Genomic DNA, 23600 nt, shown 5'->3' on the forward strand with positions numbered 1-23600 from the left:
ATCAAACAAGCCGCAGACAGAATTGGATACGCTGACCAGCAGATAAAGAATAAATTTATTTCGACCCTTCCACCAAAATGTAGAGCAGCTGTAGCCATGTCCACCCCAATCGATGCCACTATTGAAAATATTGTAAATAGCACACAAAATTACCTTGACCTTTCCGTAGATGATGCCACACGGGAAGTTTCATTCAATATCAATAAGGAAACAGATAGGCCTAGGCCTAATAGTCTCGAATCGCTCCAACATGAGATAAATTCTCTCAAGTTAGACATGGCCACAACAAAACGATCCCTTAATGATGATACTCGACGCTCACGTTCCCCCACCCGAAATTATATCCCAAGACGAAACCGAAGCCCAAGCCCATACAAACCCCAATTCCAGACCCCACCGACCCCAAGATATAGACAACCTCCCCCAACCTGTTATTACTGCGGGAAACCAGGCCACATAGCAAGGCACTGCCGACAACAAAACCGCTCTTACGGAAACTATCCCCCGCCATACCCATACCAACAGTCAAACAATTACTACCCTAGCCACCAGCAGGATTTTTAAAAAGGGGACTAGATGCCGCCTATAATCTGGCCCCCCATACTAAATACGACAATTTTAAGGCAAAATACTTAGGGAATTCAGATAATATTGATTTGTTACTTAACGACAGAAATTACGTTAAAGGAAATTTACCAGATGGTAGAAATGTTTTAACTTTATTTGACAGTGGTTCAACTAGAACTATAATCTCACAATCGTACGTTAATTCCTCACTTTATTTATCGCGTTTAAAGCCAGTTAAAGTGAACACAACTAAATTTCGATTAGGTAACGGTGACTTCTTATATGCCAACCACTTAGTGCAATTCGAATTATTTATCCAAGGACACAAATTTAAAATTTCAGCATTAATCGTTAAAAATTTGACAGGTATTGACCTGATACTTGGAACCGAAACATTGTCTGAACTCGACGGTACTTTAAATTTTAAGGAAAACACATTTCGCATTAGACCAAAGATTTTTAGCTTTCGTCCAGTACACAAGATTTTTCTTAAACCCAATGATACTAAAACAGTTAAATTAAAAGGAAGGGTTCCCGCCTTTGTACGCAATTCTGATGTTGTTCTACATGCAACCACCCCTATTTCAAAACTTTGTCCATCAGATATGTTAGTAAAATTACATAGAGGAGAAACCAACATTGATATCACTAACAACACAAACAGAAACGTATCTCTAAATACACATCAACCTATCGCGAGCCTTCACTTAACCAACCTTGTAACAGTTACTAACGACCTACCAATTGATAGAATAAAGTTGACCAATGACAACGCAAACAAGTACCCACATTTAGAACGTACAGACCCATTGCTATCTTTAACCGAGGAAGAAATAATTAGAAAACAAGTTGATTTAACAGACAGCGTTTTAACACATAGAGAAAAAGAAGATTTGTATAAAACCTTACAACAAAACAGAAACGCATTTTCACTTTATGGTGAACTATCTAGCTGCCCAAACTTCAAAGCTGACATACACCTCTCTAACGATGAACCATTTTTTATTCGACCATACTTCGCGACAGACAAAGACAAACATGTTATTGAGGCCGAATTAAACAAATTAGTCAAATTAGGAATCTTAGCAGCAGGACACCAATCGTATACTTCCCCTGTCCTTCTTGTTTCAAAGAAAAATTCAAAAGATAAAAGAGTTGTCACAGACTTTCGCTATCTAAATTCCAGGATAAAACGTATTAATCACCCATTCCCATTATTAGCCGAAACTCTGAAAACAATAGGTAACGCTAATGCACAGATTCTTAGCGTAATTGATTTGAAATCAGCGTTCCACTGTGTACCATTAGCCGAACATGCCCAACAATACACAGGTATAGCTTCATATCATGGTGGAAAACATTATTATTATAAGAGATTAGCACAAGGATTAAACGTTTCACCAGGTATATTTCAAGCAAAGATTGACGAAATTTTAAATGAAATCCCAAATTCTAGAGAATTCTGTATCGCCCATCATGATGATATTATTTTATTTAGCCAAGACAAATTTGCTCATAAGCAGCACCTTGTTTCCGTTTTACAAGCCCTACAATTAAATGGTTTTAGAATTTGTCCAAAGAAATGTAAGTTATTCAAGAATAAAGTGCAATATATGGGACACACCATCCTGATTAATTCTTCAGGACACGCATGTATCACACCATTAGGCGACAGGTGTGCAGCTATCCGAAATTTGCCAGTCCCACGAACCCATAAAGAAACTAAACGATTTATTGGTGCAGTAAATTATGTATCCCATTTTTTCCCTCAAATACAATCAATTTTACGTCCGTTACACACACTCGCAAGCAAACGCCGAAAATTTGTTTGGTCTACTGACCACCAGAAAGCATTTGACGAAATTAAACAATTAATGGTTAAACCACCAACTCTTCAAATGCCTAGAAAAGAAGGTAGATTTACGCTATATAGCGACACTTCAAGAACCGCGACAGGTTCATATTTAACACAAACAGTAAACGGTAAAGAACACATAATAGGTTATTATTCCAAAATCTTACCACAAGCCTGTCAACGATATAGCGTCACAGAATTAGAGTTATTTGGACTTTACATTAACGTTTCAGCATTTCGACACTTACTAAAGGGTTGCGAATTTGATGCATTCGTAGACCACTCAGCAATTGTACAAATTTGGAATTCAAAAGATCAGCCATGTACACCCCGTTTACAGAAACTAATATTACGATTGTCCGGATACATTTTCCAAATTGGTTATAAGAAAGGAACTGAATTAGTTTTAGCAGATTTTCTCTCCCGAGCCCCTCGTGATGATGATTCCGAAATTGATCAAGTTGTACCCATTGCATTTAATATTACAGAGACTGAATCTCTTAACCCGATTACAAACACATCTACTAGCAGACCAGTAACAAGGTCATACGCCAAGCAAATGGGAATAAATATACCTGACCTACATAAACCCAAACCAGTACAAACGCCCGTCATTAATCAAAACCCAGTGACAACAAACACGCGACCTACACCTCAACCTACCGCTACACCACAGATAATCACGAGACAACAAACAAACGCACATCGATCACCGCCTATCATAACGCCACCTATCGTAACGCCACCCCCAATACGTAATAAAAACATTCGACAACCTCCAGAGGAACGACTAGTAGACAAAAATAAGCTAAGCAAAGATACTACACATCGAAACGTACCAGTTGAATTATATACATCGCCCAAACCACTAGTACCAAACATAACTGAATTTAAGTCAGCACACATCCCAAAACAACAAGACTTAGATAGATTAATGGATGTTATTCAAAGAAAGATAATTAGAGATTATAACCTCCCAGTAGACGTTAAACAATTACGTGTTGAACAAGAAACTTCACCATTTTTTAAGCCAGTTTACGATTATTTAGCTCATGATATCCTTCCAGCTGATAAGAAAGCAGCTCGTGCAGTTCAGAATAAGTCAGAGCAGTACATATTGTGCAACGGTTTACTATTCCGTTTATTTTTCCAAGATAAAGGTGGAGAATTTGTATTGCAATTAGCTGTTCCTGAAAACTTAGCAGAGACTGTTATTTCTCAGTATCACGACAATTTGTTAAGTAGCCACCAAGGTACGATGCGTACTTACCTTACTATTAGGAAATTATTTTACATGCCTCTTATGTTCGAGAAAGTAAACAATTATACCCAAGCGTGTCTTAGATGTCAACAATTTCGTCCCAAAACCGATAAATTACGTCCTTTACACGATCGAGTACCAGCAACTTACCGTCCCTTTCATACACTCAGTCTAGATTTTAAGAGTATGCCAACATCACCTTCAGGTTTTAAACATATAATGGTAGTATGTGATGAGATAACTAGATTTTTGATTTGTGTACCTTTGAAATCCATTGATGCCGAAACAATTTGTGAAGCACTAATTCAAAAGGTCATCAGTATTTTTGGACCCCCATCTCGTCTTATTTCAGATGCAGCAACCTCCCTTACAGGAAAATTATTAACACTATTATGTAACACCCTTAATATTGATAGGAAAATCATCAGCGTCCACAATCACGGTAGTTTACAAGTTGAACGTCATATCCGCACCGTATCGGACCTGTTAAAGGTCAACCTTAACCAATTCGGAACAGATTGGGTTAGATTTGTATCAACAACATGTTATGCTTATAATTCTTTCTCATCCCCACATCTAGGAAACCACTCCCCTTACGAATTAGTTTTTGGCCGCCAACCTCCAAGTTTGACCTCATTAGCATTTAACCCTATTTCAGGATTGTCTCATTCCTATGAAGAATACTTTGAACATCTCAAGAAGAAATTTCAAAACATTTCACAGACAATGCTACAATTACAGCGAACACAACAAAACGTCCAAAACTCAAAGATTTCCCAACGATTAGAAAAAAGTCCAATTTACTCAGTAGGACAACTCGTATATTTATACAAGCCAACATCATCATCACTAACAGCAAATTCAAAGAAAATCGCCGCAGAATGGGTCGGACCATTAGTAATTCATGAAGTACTAGACAGAACACACTACATCCTAGCGACGATTAAAGGAGAAATACTTCGCGACGTATTCAATTATAACAGACTGAAACCCTGTTTTATGAGATCGCCTAAAGAACGCAAAAATTTTACACATCTACAAAAACTTAAACAATTGTTGAATGAACCAACCGATGATAATAACGAGAAAATCCAAAACACCATTAATGTAGTAAATGACGAAAGCAATGTTGAATTTGTAGACGAACATGATAGGACACCAGCCCAATTGCAATCAGATACCCTTACACATCCAACTAAGATAGAACCCCTTAACTTGCAACCTTACATTGACTGTGTAGAGAATAACATGGGATTAGCAGCCCCATTCCAAATGAAAGAAGAACAAATTAAGGAACAAACTAATTTAATTATGACAGCACCTAATGATTCAAGTATGACATTAAACCGAGGTAGATTTAAAGCAGGACATTTCCAAGTTTTAGTTTCATATTCTAAACCGACTTCAGCCAAACGCAACACCGATAAAACAAAACAAGAATCTAATGATCGCAAATTTTGGTGGAATATTGACAGATATAACGATACAGATAAATTAATTAAAGAGATCATTAATGATAAACAGATACTGATAAGTGGATCGCCAAAACGATTCATAAAACGTTTGTATAATGCAACAAGTTACTGATTTAATTTTTTGCAAAATTATTTTTAAATTACGACATTTGCTAAATCATTGATAGCATAGTCTACGTATTTGATGAGATTTGTTTAGTAATGATGTGATTTCAGTTAAAAGAGAATTGAATTTATGTTTAAGTATTGATTTTGTAACGAGTTTGATAATGATTAATTTTGAATTTTGATGATCGATATATTGAGATATTGAAAAGAACGACAATCATTTTGTAACAAATATTTTGTTTAACCTTTGAGTCGTTAATCTCAAGCATTAATTAATTGATATACAATAACAGGAGATTTTCTTAGTACTTTTAATTGTAATTTTTTTAACATTGAGTACAAAAGTCGAATTTGCCGACCGATTGAAATCGTAATTACCTGTAAATATAAATGCTTAAATCGATAAAGTTGTGACGATAACGATATATTGTGGATAAGTTTGTGTCAACGGGACAAACACATTTGTTTCTTTTAAAGTTTTAAGTGATTAAGTTTGATATTTGATTTTAGGCTAATCAGCCACAGTTTCTTGAATTTTACGTTTTGATTTGATTGATTTATATTTGAAGGCCATTAGAACGCGATAAGTTGTCGCGCTATTTGATATATATTCATTGTACATATTCTCTAAGTTCTTTAAATTTGACCAATTGACGTTTGATTAACGCTCGAGGGAGGAGTAGAGCCAATTACGAGCTATATATATAAACAACCGGATGGGCAGACTATAAATAAGTCGCACGAGCGTATCAAATATACAGTATTTACTGTCGAATTATAAGTTAATTTACTTTTGTGAGATTGTTATAATAGTTGAACTTAAAATTTTATTGTTTGAGTTTTATATTGTTTATTTAGTTTAATATTGTTTCTTTTAAATACATTTTAATTTTATTTATCGTAATTTTAGTCAATTCCAAATTTCCCCCTAAAATGGAATCCGAAAAGCTTGACGTTACACAGTTATGCTTAAAACACAAAATTCAAATGACGCCCCTGTCCACAGAATGTGCCCTTATAAAGAAGATAATCCTTTACCAAAGCGAACAAAACGTAATTCTCCATATTACCAAAACGATGCCATTTACTTTAGATTCCTTGAAAAGAGTTTTATTATTCCTTTGCGACATCCGTCCAGCAGACCAACTGACAAACCTCAAATTAAATACCCTTTTACACATTGGCAGTTATTTATGTTGTTTCGACAAAATGTCCTCCCCCATTATAGACAACATTTGGAAGCATAAGAGTGAACCAGCCCTACTTGACTTTTCCACAATCGACCTTTCCATTAATCTAGACGGCATCGCCACTTGTATACCAAACACACATGAATTTCACAGACAACATATTTATTCTATGACCCTCCTGCTCTTAGCAATTACAAAAGACATCAAAGCCCCACAATGCACAACATTTTTTTCAAGAGTCCGACAACAAACAGGCATCATACCCCAAGACGAATTAAAACCTAGCGAACACTCACCATTTGGATATGTTGTAACTAAATATAAGAAAAAACTATATTCGCACATTCGTAACATGCAGTACCTGGAAAATAAATACCAAGATACCCCCTGCCAAATTTGTCAATGTAACCCCGAAATTAAAAACTTTCATACTGACTGTACAATCAACAAATGCTGCGGAACATTGTTTCACAAAAATTGCCAACAAATAAACAAGAAATACCAATGCTTGAATTGCGGTATGGTATATTTGAATGAGATGCCTTACACTGCTACCTACATGTTGGACGACGGCACACTGTGGACTACATCCCATTATTATCGATTATTATATGATTGATTTCAATTTATCCTTTATAAATTTTTTTTCTATTTCAAATAATTAACGAGAGTCGACTTCTTGACCGATGTTTTTTAGGGAAACCCAACCGTTGTGATGTTTATATTTCGGTAATCCGAGTGTAGCATGCATCCAAAGCAACGGACCCACAATTATGTCGATCTTGAAGAACACTTTTGTTTTTTTATATACATTTTTTGTTTCAAATTTTATATAAATTCCGGAATTTTTATACCAAATTCATTTTTAATTTCATTTTTTTAAGAGAGAGAAGAGAGAGAGAGAGTGAAAGTGATAAGGTTACACTTCAGAGTCAATGGTTTTGGCTAACTCAATTTTTGCTTATATGTATAATAATGTTTTTTTCTTTTATATAACTTTAATTTTGCATGCCACTATTATAACCATTTTTATATGTTAAATAGATTAGAAAAAAAAAAAAGGGAAATAGAGGGATGTGATATAAAGATATACTTTTATATTTAAGAAATTGACCTTTGTATCGGAATTTAAATAGGTTCACAAACTTGACCCAGAAAGTCCAAAGGAGAGTTTGTCCAGATGTTTTAATGACCATTTAGTTTATAATAGAATCCCTAAAGAAAACACTTAGCTTAATTTTGTGACTTTCCCATCGTTAAACCAGGAGTGATCGACACTATTTAAGTACAGATTTGACAGTGTCATCCATCACAGAAATACCTTATTATACCGTTAATCACTCCCACTTAAACACCCCTGGATCAACTTAGGACCAATCGTTACCCTCTAATATTACGTAGTGACATTATGCAAATGAACTGAGCCAATATACTCCCAAGTTTCAGAAGGGCCCAGACACACCTTACAGCCACCTCACGGAGCACACACCTTACAGCCACCTCACGGAGCACACACCTCACAGCAGACCTACACACTTCACACCTCACCGACAGCATCATTGAATGTCCGTTCCTTATCTATACTTATAGTTGTATATTGTACTGAAGTATTATACTGAATAAATAATATATGTGTTACGACAGTCAAGCGAGTCAGAGTCCTTCTTTAGTACCTCAACAACCCAACATTATATTACAATAATAAAGATCAGAGTCAGTAATTCTGTTATTATTAGTTTCTTCTTTGCATGATTTTATAACTAACTCTTTGGCCGTGTTTCCGCAGACATAAACAAAATTATCGGTAAATCATCGATTCATTTTGGCTATGGAAACATGGCCTTAGATACTCACATACAATTAGTCTCGTGTAAGCAAGAAAGAACTTGAGATAGCAAAACACTCATTTTGTGTTCATTGTGAGAAGACTTTGGCAGCTCGGTGCGCAGTGCTTCAGCAGTGTATGCATCACATGTCATATATCATCACCATTGATTGGTTAAGCTGTCAATTCTAGTTATCATAAATTTCCTCAGTCGTATATCGTCAATTGTCATCAACATTATTATATAACATATATGCATTATAGTCGTATCAACAATTGTAAGAACAAACATCGAACAAATTAATATGTGTGTGTGTTTTATTTTCTAAAATTAATCAACTAAAAACAACATATGATTGATTCCCGATTAATAGTACGGTACAGACTTAATTACAGTACAGAATCAATTTAAATAGTTACGCGTTTTAAACACTAAAACAGATTTTAATGTAAAACAAGTTAGAATATGAATTGTTTTATCGATCTAATTTAAGTTTCACAGTGCAGTAGAATGATAATGTCAATTAAAAATGTTATTTTCGGTTCTCAACATTCTTATTCGGCTTTTGTCGGCGGCGGCCGGCACTACTCGTTACTTTTTTTGCGTGTTTAAAACGCTAAAACAGAATTTAATGTAAAAAAAAGTTAGCCTATGAACTGTTTAAATTGCTTTATCAATCTAATTTAAGTTTAAAGTAGAATGATAATGTCAATTAAAAGTGTTATTCGGGTCTCAACATTCTTATTCGGCTTTTGTCGGCGGCGGCACTACTTTTCTTGCGGCAACTCGCACACGTAGTAAATCTGTTGTTCGCATCCCCAGTCATTCCAGGTTCCGCTGTCTGGATCACCACTGCTTTGATGCGCACAGTCCTCGCCGCCGGAATTATCAGGTTGACCTGTTTTCCAATTGGTATATGTCGCAACATCGCCGGAATCCTTCCACGTCCAATTGCCCTCAACGTCACTATCCGTAAGACCAAGCCAGAAAGTGACGTCATAGATTGCAACCATATTACCAGTAGTCGACTTCCAAAGTTCGTATACGAATAAGTCTTCGGCTTCACTTCGGATGGAGACGAGATGACCAACGTCATGATGATTGAAAAATTCGTGGCAAGCGTGTTCGGCCTCATGATAGGTTTTTTTGGTTCCGAAGGCACGATAACAACTTTCTTGAAATGGAACCCAATGTGGTAGGCATGGTGGGTGGCATGCCGGGTGACCCGACTCTGCCGAAACAGCTTCAATTGCGGCTAAAGCAGCGATAACACTCAAAATCAATTTCATGTTTCTAAAGACAAAAAATGTATAGGTTTATATTACCATTTAAAAAAAAATAATTTGAAAGGTCGCTGTCCCTATTTTTATTCTACTTTAGTTATGTGGGCAATCTTCTATAAGTAAAACATGTAGGTAAAATATATTTAATTATTTTTACATATTAATTAATAAGAAAATATATGTGTTAATGAACTATTATTAAAAAATAAAATATAACCTATAATATCAATAAAAAAATGTAAACAGATGCACAACATAACAGTGTTAAAAGAAATTTAGGCCCACTGTTTGGAAATAAAAGTGGGACGAACTCATGTAAGACAAAAAAATAAAAAAGTTGGGCACCAAGTTCGGACTCTACTGAAAGTTAGCAGCTTTATAGATGCTCGTGTGTAGATAATAAAAAAAAGTGAAAAGGCCCTTAAAAAAGAGCCAATATTCCATGCTTTTATTTAGTTATTACATAAAGTATATACATAAAGTATAGAATGCTACTAACATTATACTAGGAGGAGGCCACTGATCGAATTGTTTTGATCAAATCGTATGAACTGGGAAAAACAATCAGAATATGGAATATTAGAAAGAATATAAAATCACTGTATTGATCATTTGAGAATAAAATGAATACAAGTAGTGGTTAACGCGCCAAAAAAGTGAAAACAAGTTAAAATGTTATAAAACTAGAAAATGCATCGTCACGGCGTGGCAAATACGCATGTCGACGATAAAATTACAAAGTGCCTAAAAAGAAGTCAGGGGCCAACGCACCAGCCCCACAATTTGATTTGCACCTGTCTAATTTTTAAATATTAGCTGGGTGAAAAATGACCAAGTTTGACGCTATTGGCTCCACAATTTTGTTTTGCACCCCGCTCTAATTTTTAAAGGTTAGAGAGAGAGAGATGAGTGCAATACAAAATTCTGACCACCAACACGCGCGCGACAATTTGTTTTGCACACGGCTCTAATGTTTAAAGGTTAGAGCGGGGTGCAATAACAAATTCTGACCAACGAACTGCTGATGCGACAATTTATTTTGCACACGGCTCTAATTGTTAAAAAGTTAGTGCGGTGTGCAAAATGGATACAAGTTTTAAAGTAGTCGATCGGACCAACAACGCATACGCATTACTACTACAGTTTTGTTTGCGAGCGGAGGTGTAAAATAGCAGAATTGTGAATACCAATATTATTGTACTTACGGTTGGTTTAGTGTTTAGTTTCGGTCGACTGTTAAGACTGGTAGCAGCAGCACTGATCAACTGTAAGACTGGTAGCAGTGCAGCATGAACCTGATCATTTATACAGAATATATAAGTATTTTACCACATGTTCGTTGATATTTCGTAAACATTTTTTTCATGATCGATCGTACGACCATGGGCCTATTGTACAGGTCTTTTATCTCCTCCTGACCAGGGTCGTACGTTCCATGTGGAAGATAAAGATTGGACCAATGGCTTCCGTTCCGTCGGGAGATTGCCACGTTTGTCGCGGAAACAATTTAAAATTAGAGATACATGGACGAGAAGTGTACATTTGCTATAAATAAAACTGCAGTATACAGGCTGATGACCCTTTTTTGCTCTATTTGAGCACCATTACACCCGGGCAAAATTCGGAAATCATTAATTGTACCTTTTATTTTAGGCCTACTACTAGAAGAGAAAAAACACAAGGCGTATGTACATAATTTTGCTATATAAAATAAAAGCATACAGGTTGAGCAAACTACACATAATGACAAAATTGGAAGGCCTACTCAACAGCTTATTGATTGCAACTTTCCAGTTAGGTCTCCTAGAATTAAAAACAAAATACAATTTTCTATTTCAAGGGTATAGTAAGAAGCCAATTTTATAGGGCTTGAAATAAATGGATTTTCCACATCAATTTATTCTTTCCCTGACACTTTTTAATGAATCCTGTGTAGGTCAGACTCATCTAGGACCCCAAATATTGACCAATCATGCTCGTAACATGTGACGATCATATTTGTCTGCACTTTTTCTGGAAACTTTCCATGTAGGCCTACCACCCTATAAACTTTGCGCCGTTGATGTTGACCAGCAAATGATGAGCTCCGGAAACAAGTACGCAATTTAAATGGTAGGCCTATGAAAACAATTTTAGGGCTTAAAATAAATTGATATTCCACACCATTAATTTATTCTTTTCCGGACACTTTTCAATGATTCCTGTCTGTAGGTAGTCAGACGCAGAGGACTTGAGCAATATCGACGCTCGTAACATGTGACCATCTTGTCTGCACTTTAAGGTGGTATGATGAAACACAAAAGATATTATAATAATTCCGGTTTATCGGTTTTAAACATTGTATATCAATTATGTGGTCGGCACTCCATCCGGTGGTTGTCTGGACACACCAGGTGGGCACCTGGATACCCCACTAGTTCACGGACGACAAAGCGGCGATAGCAATAGTTCGAAGGTCATGTATTGTAATAATGATATTAATATCTTTCAAGAAACTCAGCTAAAAACAAAAACCATATAAAGAAGACATTAAGACTGGAAGGTTTTTTATTTCATTGATTTTTATATAAACAAAGAAAATATCAATACTTTATCTTATAATGGCCTTGTCTTTAAAGATGTATTGTTCCCCTGAAAAAATAATTCTTAAAACAATTGTTGAATATTCCATTTTAATGTAACATAATAGTTATCCACTAAAAACTGTATTTAGGCCTACCTGAAAAAAATATAATTTAAAGCAAAAAATGGTTAAATTGGCTGCCAGCCAATGGATTTTTTTGGTTGAATTTAAATATTTATTTATTTTGTTCTATGGAAGTGATTACTTTTTATTAAAACTACAAAATAACATATTCAAATTCTGATTTAATTAATCTTCATTTTTCATGTTTTTAGGGGACAATACATCTTTAAATTTGAAAACTCAACAAATTATTGAGTCAAGTCAACTACTAAATTGTGGCCATACATTTTGTGTTATTATTATTATTTTATTAATAGACCTATAAGTAAAACAATATGTGCATATCATAACTACATTTATTTCGTGAATGTAATATAAATCAAGACTACTCGATTGCATCATTCAATCTAGCATACAAATTATGATAGTTCATGATGATGATGATGATGATCACGAAACAAGTAGGTGGTAAATTATTATTTATTAATTTTAAGCACTTACGCTTGGTTCCCACTATGACGCAGCGCAAGTGTGTTGACCAATGACAAGCGAAAGTTCGAATAATTCATCGCTTGTGATTGGTCAACTCACTTAAGCTTGGTTCCCACTAGAACGTAAGGCAAGCGTTTTAACCAATGACAAGCGAAGAGACAGTTAGCAATCACAAGCGAATAAGCAATCGCTTGTGATTGGTCAATTCGCTTGCATTGCGTTTACGTCCTTGCGTTACGTTCTAGTGGGAACCAACCATTACGTTGCGCTTACGTCCTTGCGTCACGTCTCCAGTGGGAACCAAAGTGACTTGATTACTGTCGCATTTCGCACATGTAGTACGCATGTGCACCACAGTTCAAATCATTCCATCGGCCGGAAGTTGGCTCCAGATGCACACAGTCCTCATTTCTTGAATTATCAGGTTGATTCAGTTTCCAATTCCTGTACCAAACAACAGATTCACTTGAATCCGCCCATTTGTAAATACCCTCTTGATCTATGTCGTTAAGTCCTGTCCAAAATGTGATGCCTGTAGCTGCAATCTTGTTACCCGTACTGGACTTCCAGAGTTCGTACACGAACCAATTTTCGAATGCACTGCCGATTGAGACTAGATGAGCCCTATGTCGTTTACACTCGGCCCGGGCTTGCGACCATGTGACTAGGTGTCCAAAGCCCCGGTAACAACTTTGTTGAAACGGGACCCAAAATAAATCGCATTGGCATGTCGAGTTTCCAGAAACTCCCATTGTGGCCAAAGCAGCAACGATACAAAACAACAATATCATGTTTCTATAAAAAAAAATATAAACAATAAATATTTCTATATACAGTAATATTTTATTTATCAGCAAATGTTTTTTCTTCTCCCAGACGGGCTTTGGGTTTGTAATTTGAGCTTGACCCGTCCTAGTTTACAAATTATCAAAAACTTCAGCCTCTAGGACTATAGCTACCGCTCTAATATAGCTTCTGAATGAGTATGTCCTTTTGGGACATAGCTGGCTAAAGCCACGGCGCGAAAAAACGTAAGGCCTACCCTGTTAATTAGGAAAAACATTTATATTGATCATTGATTCCAATTTAAATGATCGATCTATAATTTGGAGGTGGTACAAATTACACAGTAAAATCCTTATTCTTTTGTACACAAAGGTTGTAAATACAAAAAAATAATGACTAAATATAATAAGTGTATAACTTTACGTTTCTGATGTTTTTATTCAACTTCAGATTATTCGTGCTATAGCAAACATTATCAACCTTATGCCCACCTTTTTTTCATTTTCTATGGAGTCACCACATTATAGTGTAGACAGAGATTAAATGTTGCAATTTACAAAGACTTTATTGTTTAATATTAATTATGATTACAGGTGATAAGGTAATAGACTATTAGACTTGCTCTAAGTCTGTATTTATTGTCTTTTTTATGTTATTCCACACGTCGTCGTTTTATTTCTGATAGTACTTAACTGTTATCCAAACTCAAGTAATACACGTATGAAACGCCATATGTGCAAAAATATTTATCTTTTTACTAATATTAAGACAAAACTCCGTCTGGAGCCCAGACCATTAAACAATATAATGAGGTACTCACCGATAATACATAGTTAGACAGCTAATACTGGGTGAGACAATTTACTGATGTGACTAGCCCGTTACCTAGAGTGATGCAAGTTACCTGCTGTGATGCAAGTTACCTGGTCCGATGCAAGTTACGGAGTGATGCAAGTTACCTGGTTTGATGCACGTTACCTGGTTTGATGCAAGTTACCTAGTTTGATGCACGTTACCTGGTGTGATGCAAGTTACCTGGTGTGATGCAAGTTACCTGGTATGATGCAAGTTACGGCGTGATGCTAGTTACCCGTTGAGTGAACAATCAACTAATGCAAGCAACAGTATTCTCATCAATTTATACCATGTTTCCAAGGGTGTGCCAGTTGATAACCGGGGTTTTCTCTATTAATTAGTTCAGAGGTAATCCTTAATGTAAGGAAATCCTGATTTCTTCATCACACCATATTTGGTATTGCCTTACAAAATTATTATGTGGTTAGTAGAATGTTCTATAAAATAGTGCGACAGACCAACTTTTAAAATAAAGATAATTTTCATTATTTGACCTTTATTACTCAATAAACTTTTACCATTATATATAGTGATTTCCATTTGCTGTACAAAAAAAGTACAAATAGGACACGTGTTATGCTAAACCTTTAATATAAAAGGCAAATAAAATTAAAACTAGGATATCCTTATCTTTCATAAATCCTTCCTTCCTTCCATTTAAAAGAGAATATCTAGATAATTTGTAAATTAATTGTAGATCTAGTAGATATGTAGCTTGGTGGTTAACATGCTTCCTATCTCAAGGTCCAGAGTTCAATCCTGACCTAGTGCCAGGGTTGTAAATAAACTCACGACTCTTTCAACTTCACTTCATAAGCCTCAAATGAGACTTTAAAGTATTACTATAAATTATTAAATAGTTTATCCATTCTGTTACTGGCGAGTTACTGGATAGTGAACATCTACATCAAATCTTACATAAAATGTACAAATATTATTATACAAAACAACATACATAAACATTTTTTCGCAGAATTATTTAATGCAATTAATATTTGCTTTTACAATTTGAAGTGTGTAAATTCACATCGGTTTTATTTTTGCTTATTATCAGTTAAAAGGATCACACAAAGACATAGTGACTTAACAATTGACATATGGCTGTATGATAGGCATGTCATGTAGCTGCATGATAGGCGTGTCATGTAAGTGACATATGGCTGTATGATACGCATGTCATGTAAGTGACATAGCTGCATGATAGGTGTGTCACATGACATATGGTTGCATGATAGGTGTGTCATGTAAGTGACATATGGCTGCATGATAGGTGTGTCATGTAAGTGACATATGGCTGCATTATAGGCGTGTTATGTAAAGCGTGGTTCCCACTAGAACGTAACGCAAGGACGTAAACGCAACGCAAGCGTTTTAACCAATGACAAGCAAAGTTATAGACAGTTAGCAATCACAAGCGAATAAGCCATCACTTGTGATTGGTCAATTCACTTGCGTTGCGTTACGTCCTTGCGTTGCGTCGCTAGTGGGAACCACGCTTTAGTGACATGGCTGCATGATAGGCGTGTCATGTGTTTTGGGAGGGAGGGGAATATGTCATAGACATGGCACCAATGGCAGATTGTGATTTAGCTATCTTATCTTTTTCCTCAATAAGCATCAGTTTTTTTCACAGTCTCATCTTCATCTTCTTTTGTCTCATCACCAACTCTCTTTTCAGAATCTTCCTTACTGCTCTTATCATCCTTTTCCTGTTCTTCTTCCCTTGAGCTGGTTTGTTTAGTTGTGTCATCATTCATACCATCTTCATCTTGGCAAGGTAATTCTCCAGAAGGACTCAGAACAGGTGGTTTGTCATCATTTTCCAAATCTAAACAAAAAGAAACAATTATTTAACTACAAATCAGTATTACATGGGATGTGTAGTTTGTTCTGTTAAAGGTCTGGCTACACTATCAAACTTTATGTGACAAAAAAGTATGATGTGCCCAAATTTGGTGGTGATATTAGGGTTAGGGTTAGGGTTGGTGGTGATATGCCAAAATATGGTAGTGATATGACATCATCATGTCCATATATGGGCACATCACATGTTTTTGTCACATAAAGTTTGATAGTGTAGACAGAGCTTAAGAAGAGCTTAATCATATTGATATTTTTAATGATAGACTTGGTTATTTTAAGAGGACGATTATGTGTTCACTTCTTGAACAGCCTGCATAACCTGTTTGATTAATATAAATTTTAAATCGAAATTGTTTATGGCATGCCGATATATGTTATATATATATATATTGTTAATATTATTGTTATACGTTTTTGATGTTGTATTGTTTTATGTTTCAAACCTGTTAGTGGCGGTATTTATCGCTGTTGGTTTTGACTGAATAAAATAAAATAAAATTGGTTCAAAAGTTGGCTTTCGTGTCCAAAACAAACTAGATTTAGTAAATATAGATTTATCTAGATATGAATACTATAGAGAGTCTGTTGTTGACTGAGCGGAGCATGTGAAGGTTACTTACCCGTTTGTGGATCTTTTGTGTCTGCCATTTCAGAACACAAAGCTGGTGGAGGAGTCTCCACTTTAGAAGGCGTTATTTCCGAACCCTCTTCCATCGGTTCTTGATCTCCATTCTTCTCTGTCTCTTTTGATGCTTCTGGTGAGTTTTTAGAAGCTTCGACAGAACTCTCAACCGTGGATTCTGATACCAGATCACGATCACGTTCAAGTTCTCCTGTCTCCTCCTCTGTCCTCATGCCAACAATTTTAGTGGTGTCTGCTCCTTCTGACGTGCTCTGATCGTTATTGGTGGTTGGTTGAGAAGTTGATGGCTCTGGAGGGAGTTGTGGAGTTGGCTGTGTCACTACAGGTCGCGGATTCATAAGTGGAAAGATTGTTGGTGGCATTTCAGCATAAATTTCATCCCACTTAATGTCAACCTTCTCTGCACACAACTGAAAGCATAGTAATATTGCTTTAATGTAGAAAATAAACACTAGTATTGTAAGGTTTGTAATTCCTAATAAAACATCAACAATTAGGGGAAAATGGCAAAATTTATCAATTGAAGACATTTTTACCTTTTTTATTGATTCATGCCATTCACCGCTATTCTCTTTAAATTTGCGTTTCTTTTCTTGGAACTTTTCTTCTATTTGCTGGAGTTCGCCTTCAAGTTTTTTCTAAACAAATCAAAAATAGAATGAGAAATTATGAGCAAATATTACTTACACAAAAGATGAGCAAAATTCTGATACTCTGATATTACTAAACTTATTAAACAATATTGTATACTGTATTATGACCAAATATGGTCACAGCGGAAATTAAATTTGTCAAGAAATCGTAATCTCAAAAGCAAAACACTCTTAAGCTCTGTTCACTATCAAACTAGTTTGTCCCTAAATATGGTAGTGATATGCCACATATATGACATCATCATGTCTATATATGGGCACATCACATTTTTTTGTCGCATAAAGTTTGATAGTGTAGACAGAGCTTAACCCTTAATATCTTGACAATTACCTGATGAAGTATGAGAGACTTGACTTGTTTTTTAAGAATATCCATCCTGTTCTCTGTGATCACTGACCTAGGATCGGGAACAGCTATGTCACTGAATATTTCGCCAATGAGTCGATGGTTGCGTTGATAACGTGCTGTTGCTACATGTTTCACAGAAAAACCATCGTCTTGATCTAAGATAGGAAAATGAAATTTTAAAATGCAATGTTTTTAATATACAAGTTTTTGTATAGCGCCGAATTCCAACAAATCTTTCATTTTGCGTTTGTTTAATCCTGTCACTGTCAGTTTGTTTAATCCTGTCACTGTCAGGTTTGTTAATCCTGTCACTGTCAGGTTTGTTAATCCTGTCACTGTCAGGTTTGTTTAATCCTGTCACTGTCAGGTTTGTTAATCCTGTCACTGTCAGGTTTGTTAATCCTGTCACTGTCAGGTTTGTTAATCCTGTCACTGTCAGGTTTGTTAATCCTGTCACTGTCAGGTTTTTAATCCTGTCACTGTCAGGTTTGTTAATCCTGTCACTGTCAGGTTTTTAATCCTGTCACTGTCAGGTTTGTTAATCCTGTCACTGTCAGGTTTGTTAATCCTGTCACTGTCAGGTTTTTAATCCTGTCACTGTCAGGTTTGTTAATCCTGTCACTGTCAGGTTTGTTAATCCTGTCACTGTCAGGTTTTTAATCCTGTCACTGTCAGGTTTGTTAATCCTGTCACTGTCAGGTTTGTTAATCCTGTCACTGTCAGGTTTGTTAATCCTGTCACTGTCAGGTTTGTTAATCCTGTCACTGTCAGGTTTGTTAATCCTGTCACTGTCAGGTTTGTTAATCCTGTCACTGTCAGGTTTGTTAATCCTGTCACTGTCAGGTTTGTTAATCCTGTCACTGTCAGGTTTGTTAATCCTGTCACTGTCAGGTTTGTTAATCCTGTCACTGTCAGGTTTGTTAATCCTGTCACTGTCAGGTTTGTTAATCCTGTCACTGTCAGGTTTGTTAATCCTGTCACTGTCAGGTTTGTTAATCCTGTCACTGTCAGGTTTGTTTAATCCTGTCACTGTCAGGTTTGTTAATCCTGTCACTGTCAGGTTTGTTAATCCTGTCACTGTCAGGTTTGTTAATCCTGTCACTGTCAGGTTTGTTTAATCCTGTCACTGTCAGGTTTGTTAATCCTGTCACTGTCAGGTTTGTTAATCCTGTCACTGTCAGGTTTGTTAATCCTGTCACTGTCAGGTTTGTTAATCCTGTCACTGTCAGGTTTGTTAATCCTGTCACTGTCAGGTTTGTTAATCCTGTCACTGTCAGGTTTGTTAATCCTGTCACTGTCAGGTTTGTTAATCCTGTCACTGTCAGGTTTGTTAATCCTGTCACTGTCAGGTTTGTTAATCCTGTCACTGTCAGGTTTGTTAATCCTGTCACTGTCAGGTTTGTTAATCCTGTCACTGTCAGGTTTGTTAATCCTGTCACTGTCAGGTTTGTTAATCCTGTCACTGTCAGGTTTGTTAATCCTGTCACTGTCAGTTTGTTTAATCCTGTCACTGTCAGTTTGTTTAATCCTGTCACTGTCAGTTTGTTTAATCCTGTCACTGTCAGGTTTGTTAATCCTGTCACTGTCAGGTTTGTTAATCCTGTCACTGTCAGGTTTGTTAATCCTGTCACTGTCAGGTTTGTTAATCCTGTCACTGTCAGGTTTGTTAATCCTGTCACTGTCAGGTTTGTTAATCCTGTCACTGTCAGGTTTGTTAATCCTGTCACTGTCAGTTTGTTAATCCTGTCACTGTCAGGTTTGTTAATCCTGTCACTGTCAGTTTGTTTAATCCTGTCACTGTCAGTTTGTTTAATCCTGTCACTGTCAGGTTTGTTTAATCCTGTCACTGTCAGGTTTGTTAATCCTGTCACTGTCAGGTTTGTTAATCCTGTCACTGTCAGGTTTGTTAATCCTGTCACTGTCAGTTTGTTTAATCCTGTCACTGTCAGGTTTGTTAATCCTGTCACTGTCAGGTTTGTTAATCCTGTCACTGTCAGGTTTGTTAATCCTGTCACTGTCAGTTTGTTTAATCCTGTCACTGTCAGGTTTGTTAATCCTGTCACTGTCAGGTTTGTTAATCCTGTCACTGTCAGTTTGTTTAATCCTGTCACTGTCAGGTTTGTTAATCCTGTCACTGTCAGGTTTGTTAATCCTGTCACTGTCAGGTTTGTTAATCCTGTCACTGTCAGGTTTGTTAATCCAGTCACTGTCAGGTTTGTTAATCCTGTCACTGTCAGGTTTGTTAATCCTGTCACTGTCAGGTTTGTTAATCCTGTCACTGTCAGGTTTGTTAATCCTGTCACTGTCAGGTTTGTTAATCCTGTCACTGTCAGTTTGTTTAATCCTGTCACTGTCAGGTTTGTTAATCCTGTCACTGTCAGGTTTGTTAATCCTGTCACTGTCAGTTTGTTTAATCCTGTCACTGTCAGGTTTGTTAATCCTGTCACTGTCAGGTTTGTTAATCCTGTCACTGTCAGGTTTGTTAATCCTGTCACTGTCAGTTTGTTTAATCCTGTCACTGTCAGGTTTGTTAATCCTGTCACTGTCAGGTTTGTTAATCCTGTCACTGTCAGGTTTGTTAATCCTGTCACTGTCAGTTTGTTTAATCCTGTCACTGTCAGGTTTGTTAATCCTGTCACTGTCAGGTTTGTTAATCCTGTCACTGTCAGTTTGTTTAATCCTGTCACTGTCAGGTTTGTTAATCCTGTCACTGTCAGGTTGTTTAATCCTGTCACTGTCAGGTTTGTTAATCCTGTCACTGTCAGGTTTGTTAATCCTGTCACTGTCAGGTTTGTTAATCCTGTCACTGTCAGTTTGTTTAATCCTGTCACTGTCAGGTTTGTTAATCCTGTCACTGTCAGGTTTGTTAATCCTGTCACTGTCAGGTTTGTTAATCCTGTCACTGTCAGTTTGTTTAATCCTGTCACTGTCAGGTTTGTTAATCCTGTCACTGTCAGGTTTGTTAATCCTGTCACTGTCAGTTTGTTTAATCCTGTCACTGTCAGGTTTGTTAATCCTGTCACTGTCAGGTTTGTTAATCCTGTCACTGTCAGTTTGTTAATCCTGTCACTGTCAGGTTTGTTAATCCTGTCACTGTCAGTTTGTTTAATCCTGTCACTGTCAGTTTGTTTAATCCTGTCACTGTCAGGTTTGTTTAATCCTGTCACTGTCAGGTTTGTTAATCCTGTCACTGTCAGGTTTGTTAATCCTGTCACTGTCAGGTTTGTTAATCCTGTCACTGTCAGGTTTGTTAATCCTGTCACTGTCAGTTTGTTTAATCCTGTCACTGTCAGGTTTGTTAATCCTGTCACTGTCAGGTTTGTTAATCCTGTCACTGTCAGGTTTGTTAATCCTGTCACTGTCAGTTTGTTTAATCCTGTCACTGTCAGGTTTGTTAATCCTGTCACTGTCAGGTTTGTTAATCCTGTCACTGTCAGTTTGTTTAATCCTGTCACTGTCAGTTTGTTTAATCCTGTCACTGTCAGGTTTGTTAATCCTGTCACTGTCAGGTTTGTTAATCCTGTCACTGTCAGGTTTGTTAATCCTGTCACTGTCAGGTTTGTTAATCCTGTCACTGTCAGGTTTGTTAATCCTGTCACTGTCAGGTTTGTTAATCCTGTCACTGTCAGGTTTGTTAATCCTGTCACTGTCAGGTTTGTTAATCCTGTCACTGTCAGGTTTGTTAATCCTGTCACTGTCAGTTTGTTTAATCCTGTCACTGTCAGGTTTGTTAATCCTGTCACTGTCAGTTTGTTTAATCCTGTCACTGTCAGGTTTGTTAATCCTTTCACTGTCAGGTTTGTTAATCCTGTCACTGTCAGGTTTGTTAATCCTGTCACTGTCAGGTTTGTTAATCCTGTCACTGTCAGGTTTGTTAATCCTGTCACTGTCAGGTTTGTTAATCCTGTCACTGTCAGGTTTGTTAATCCTGTCACTGTCAGGTTTGTTAATCCTGTCACTGTAATGGGTTTTGTTCTGTTTATTTGTATTGTATCAACATGTTTTTAGTTGACGAAATAAATCAAATGATGATAAATGTGATGCAGTAGTAAAAGCCAAGTACCATCGTCGTCTTCAGCGGGCTGTATACTCATCCTTGCTTCAGGTCTTTGCTGCACTGGGTCATCAGATTGATGTTGAGCTGCAGACAAAATTAAAAATAAGACACAAAATATATATTTTTTAGTACTGTACATTATATTTCATAGAATTTACGGTATACTGAATTGTATACCGCACAAAAACTTAAATAGTACTGTATACAATTATGAAGAACTATATTTTCTTTAGTAACTTTTCAATTAAAAATTGTGTTTTATTACCTTTAGTTTTGGCAACGACCCAAGCCTGGTAGGCGGATGAGTTATGATAAGCCTTTATTGCTAAGTTATAATCAGCCTGAAATTATAAAAATCTATAATAATTAATATATGGGAATGAAATTTCATATGCTGGTAAAAAATATAAATGTTGAATTTTATGCTGTAAGTTTGTTTAAAAATTAAATTTTAATATATATTTTATAAATCATCCCATTGATACTGAACTATAGCCTTTGTGATAAAAACAAATAACATTTAATTTTATGATGATGTTTGTTAACCTTTTCACTTTCATATTCATCAACATAAACTTGTTTTGCGTCCTCAGATAGTTCTCGCCACATGTGTCCAATAACTTTGCCAATCTCCCAGAGCTTCATCTCAGGGTTTTCTTGTTTTACCTTATCCCAGACACTACGACTATATCGCATGTAGGGCATAAGGGGTTTCTCTGGCGGTTTGGGTTGTTTTGGCATTCGACTGTCATATCCCTTTTAAAAGAATAGAAACAATTAGCATAATAAGGACTAATAATAATAATAATAAATATAGCAATATAATAAAATATACGATATATCATAATTATATGGATGTTTTAAATTTAAAATACCTTTGATCGGGAACCAGCTGGATGAGTTCCAATCAAACCAGGAGAGCCATGACCTCCCTGTCTCCCAACTGAAAATTAAAAACAAAACAAAATTTACTAATTTAAAATAACTAAATTTTTGAAGAACAATAATCATTCTCTTTTAATTTATTTAAATTAAATCAATCTAGGCATAGGCAAGCTACTGTACTGTCCTATCTATCAGTATCATATCATTAATTATATCATTTTTTTTAATCCATTAATTAATATTGACTTCCAAGAAATTAAAGGAAAAAGAAATTTAAATCTAATTCAACTGTTAAATTTTGGGCTTAATTAAATCATAGCTAGGCTAGGCACAATCTTATCGAGCTAGGCCTAGATGCAAACGATCAATAACAGAAGGCACGGCTCATTAGCCGGCCGTAGCCGTGCCTTCTGTGAGGCCGGTAATTCCTTGTCTGAAGCGCGAGAAGGATGGCCAAAATAGATCCCAGGAATACACATTTTATACTCATGTAAAATCTTTAATATCAACAAGAAATTAGCTAATACATTACCTGATCGTCTATGCATGTTTTAAAGTGCTTAACTCTTCAAAAAAAATTTATAAATGTGTAAAATCTGACCAAAAATAGGCCTCTCCAGGCCTAGACAACAAAAACTGAACAAAGAAACATTGAAGCCGATGTTAAAACACGGAATGCATCAAACACCGGCGGTCCAAAATTGGTGACTCAACCAAAGAACTTATAAAAAGCTCGGTTACAAAATGTAGAGGTCCGAAACAATAA

The 23600-nt window shown here is 36.2% G+C and overlaps 3 protein-coding genes across 4 annotated transcripts; all 3 read right to left on the reverse strand.

The window, feature by feature from the left end:
- Window positions 1-9049: 9049 nt before the first annotated feature.
- On the reverse strand, window positions 9050-9571 carry LOC140039456 (alpha-N-acetylgalactosamine-specific lectin-like). Its single transcript, XM_072085059.1, has one exon. The coding sequence runs from the start codon at window positions 9569-9571 to the stop codon at window positions 9050-9052; it is 522 nt and encodes a 173-aa protein (XP_071941160.1).
- Window positions 9572-13057: 3486 nt separating this feature from the next.
- On the reverse strand, window positions 13058-13495 carry LOC140039457 (alpha-N-acetylgalactosamine-specific lectin-like). The gene has a single exon (XM_072085060.1). The coding sequence runs from the start codon at window positions 13493-13495 to the stop codon at window positions 13058-13060; it is 438 nt and encodes a 145-aa protein (XP_071941161.1).
- A 1385-nt stretch (window positions 13496-14880) lies between these two features.
- Window positions 14881-23516, reverse strand: LOC140041061 (uncharacterized). Of its 2 annotated transcripts, XR_011842808.1 has the most exons (10): window positions 23367-23516; window positions 22825-22892; window positions 22496-22705; window positions 22215-22290; window positions 21956-22033; window positions 17875-18047; window positions 17427-17528; window positions 16868-17300; window positions 15905-16212; window positions 14881-15703 (listed from the first exon to the last, which is right to left on the reverse strand). XR_011842808.1 is itself a non-coding variant. In XM_072087441.1 (9 exons), the coding sequence occupies exons 1-9, from the start codon at window positions 23380-23382 to the stop codon at window positions 15992-15994; spliced, it is 1377 nt and encodes a 458-aa protein (XP_071943542.1). In that variant the 5' UTR covers window positions 23383-23516; the 3' UTR covers window positions 14881-15991. The 2 variants fall into 2 exon arrangements, 1 of the variants encoding a protein (XP_071943542.1); XM_072087441.1 differs by having other exon boundaries at window positions 14881-16212.
- Window positions 23517-23600: the final 84 nt, after the last annotated feature.

The sequence above is a fragment of the Antedon mediterranea genome, chromosome 2 (assembly GCF_964355755.1).
Source record: "Antedon mediterranea chromosome 2, ecAntMedi1.1, whole genome shotgun sequence".
NCBI classification, from domain to species: domain Eukaryota; kingdom Metazoa; phylum Echinodermata; class Crinoidea; order Comatulida; family Antedonidae; genus Antedon; species Antedon mediterranea.

Excerpts from the sequence above, each read along its gene's own strand:
- LOC140039456 (XM_072085059.1), bottom strand. The coding sequence starts at position 9,571 with ATGAAATTGATTTTGAGTGTTATCGCTGCTTTAGCCGCAATTGAAGCT.
- LOC140039457 (XM_072085060.1), bottom strand. The coding sequence starts at position 13,495 with ATGGGAGTTTCTGGAAACTCGACATGCCAATGCGATTTATTTTGGGTC.
- LOC140041061 (XM_072087441.1), bottom strand. Across the intron at positions 22,291-22,495 it reads ATGAATATGAAAGTGAAAAG|GCTGATTATAACTTAGCAAT; the intron begins GTTAACAAACAT and ends TTATAATTTCAG. Across the intron at positions 17,529-17,874 it reads AGTCTCTCATACTTCATCAG|AAAAAACTTGAAGGCGAACT; the intron begins GTAATTGTCAAG and ends TGATTTGTTTAG.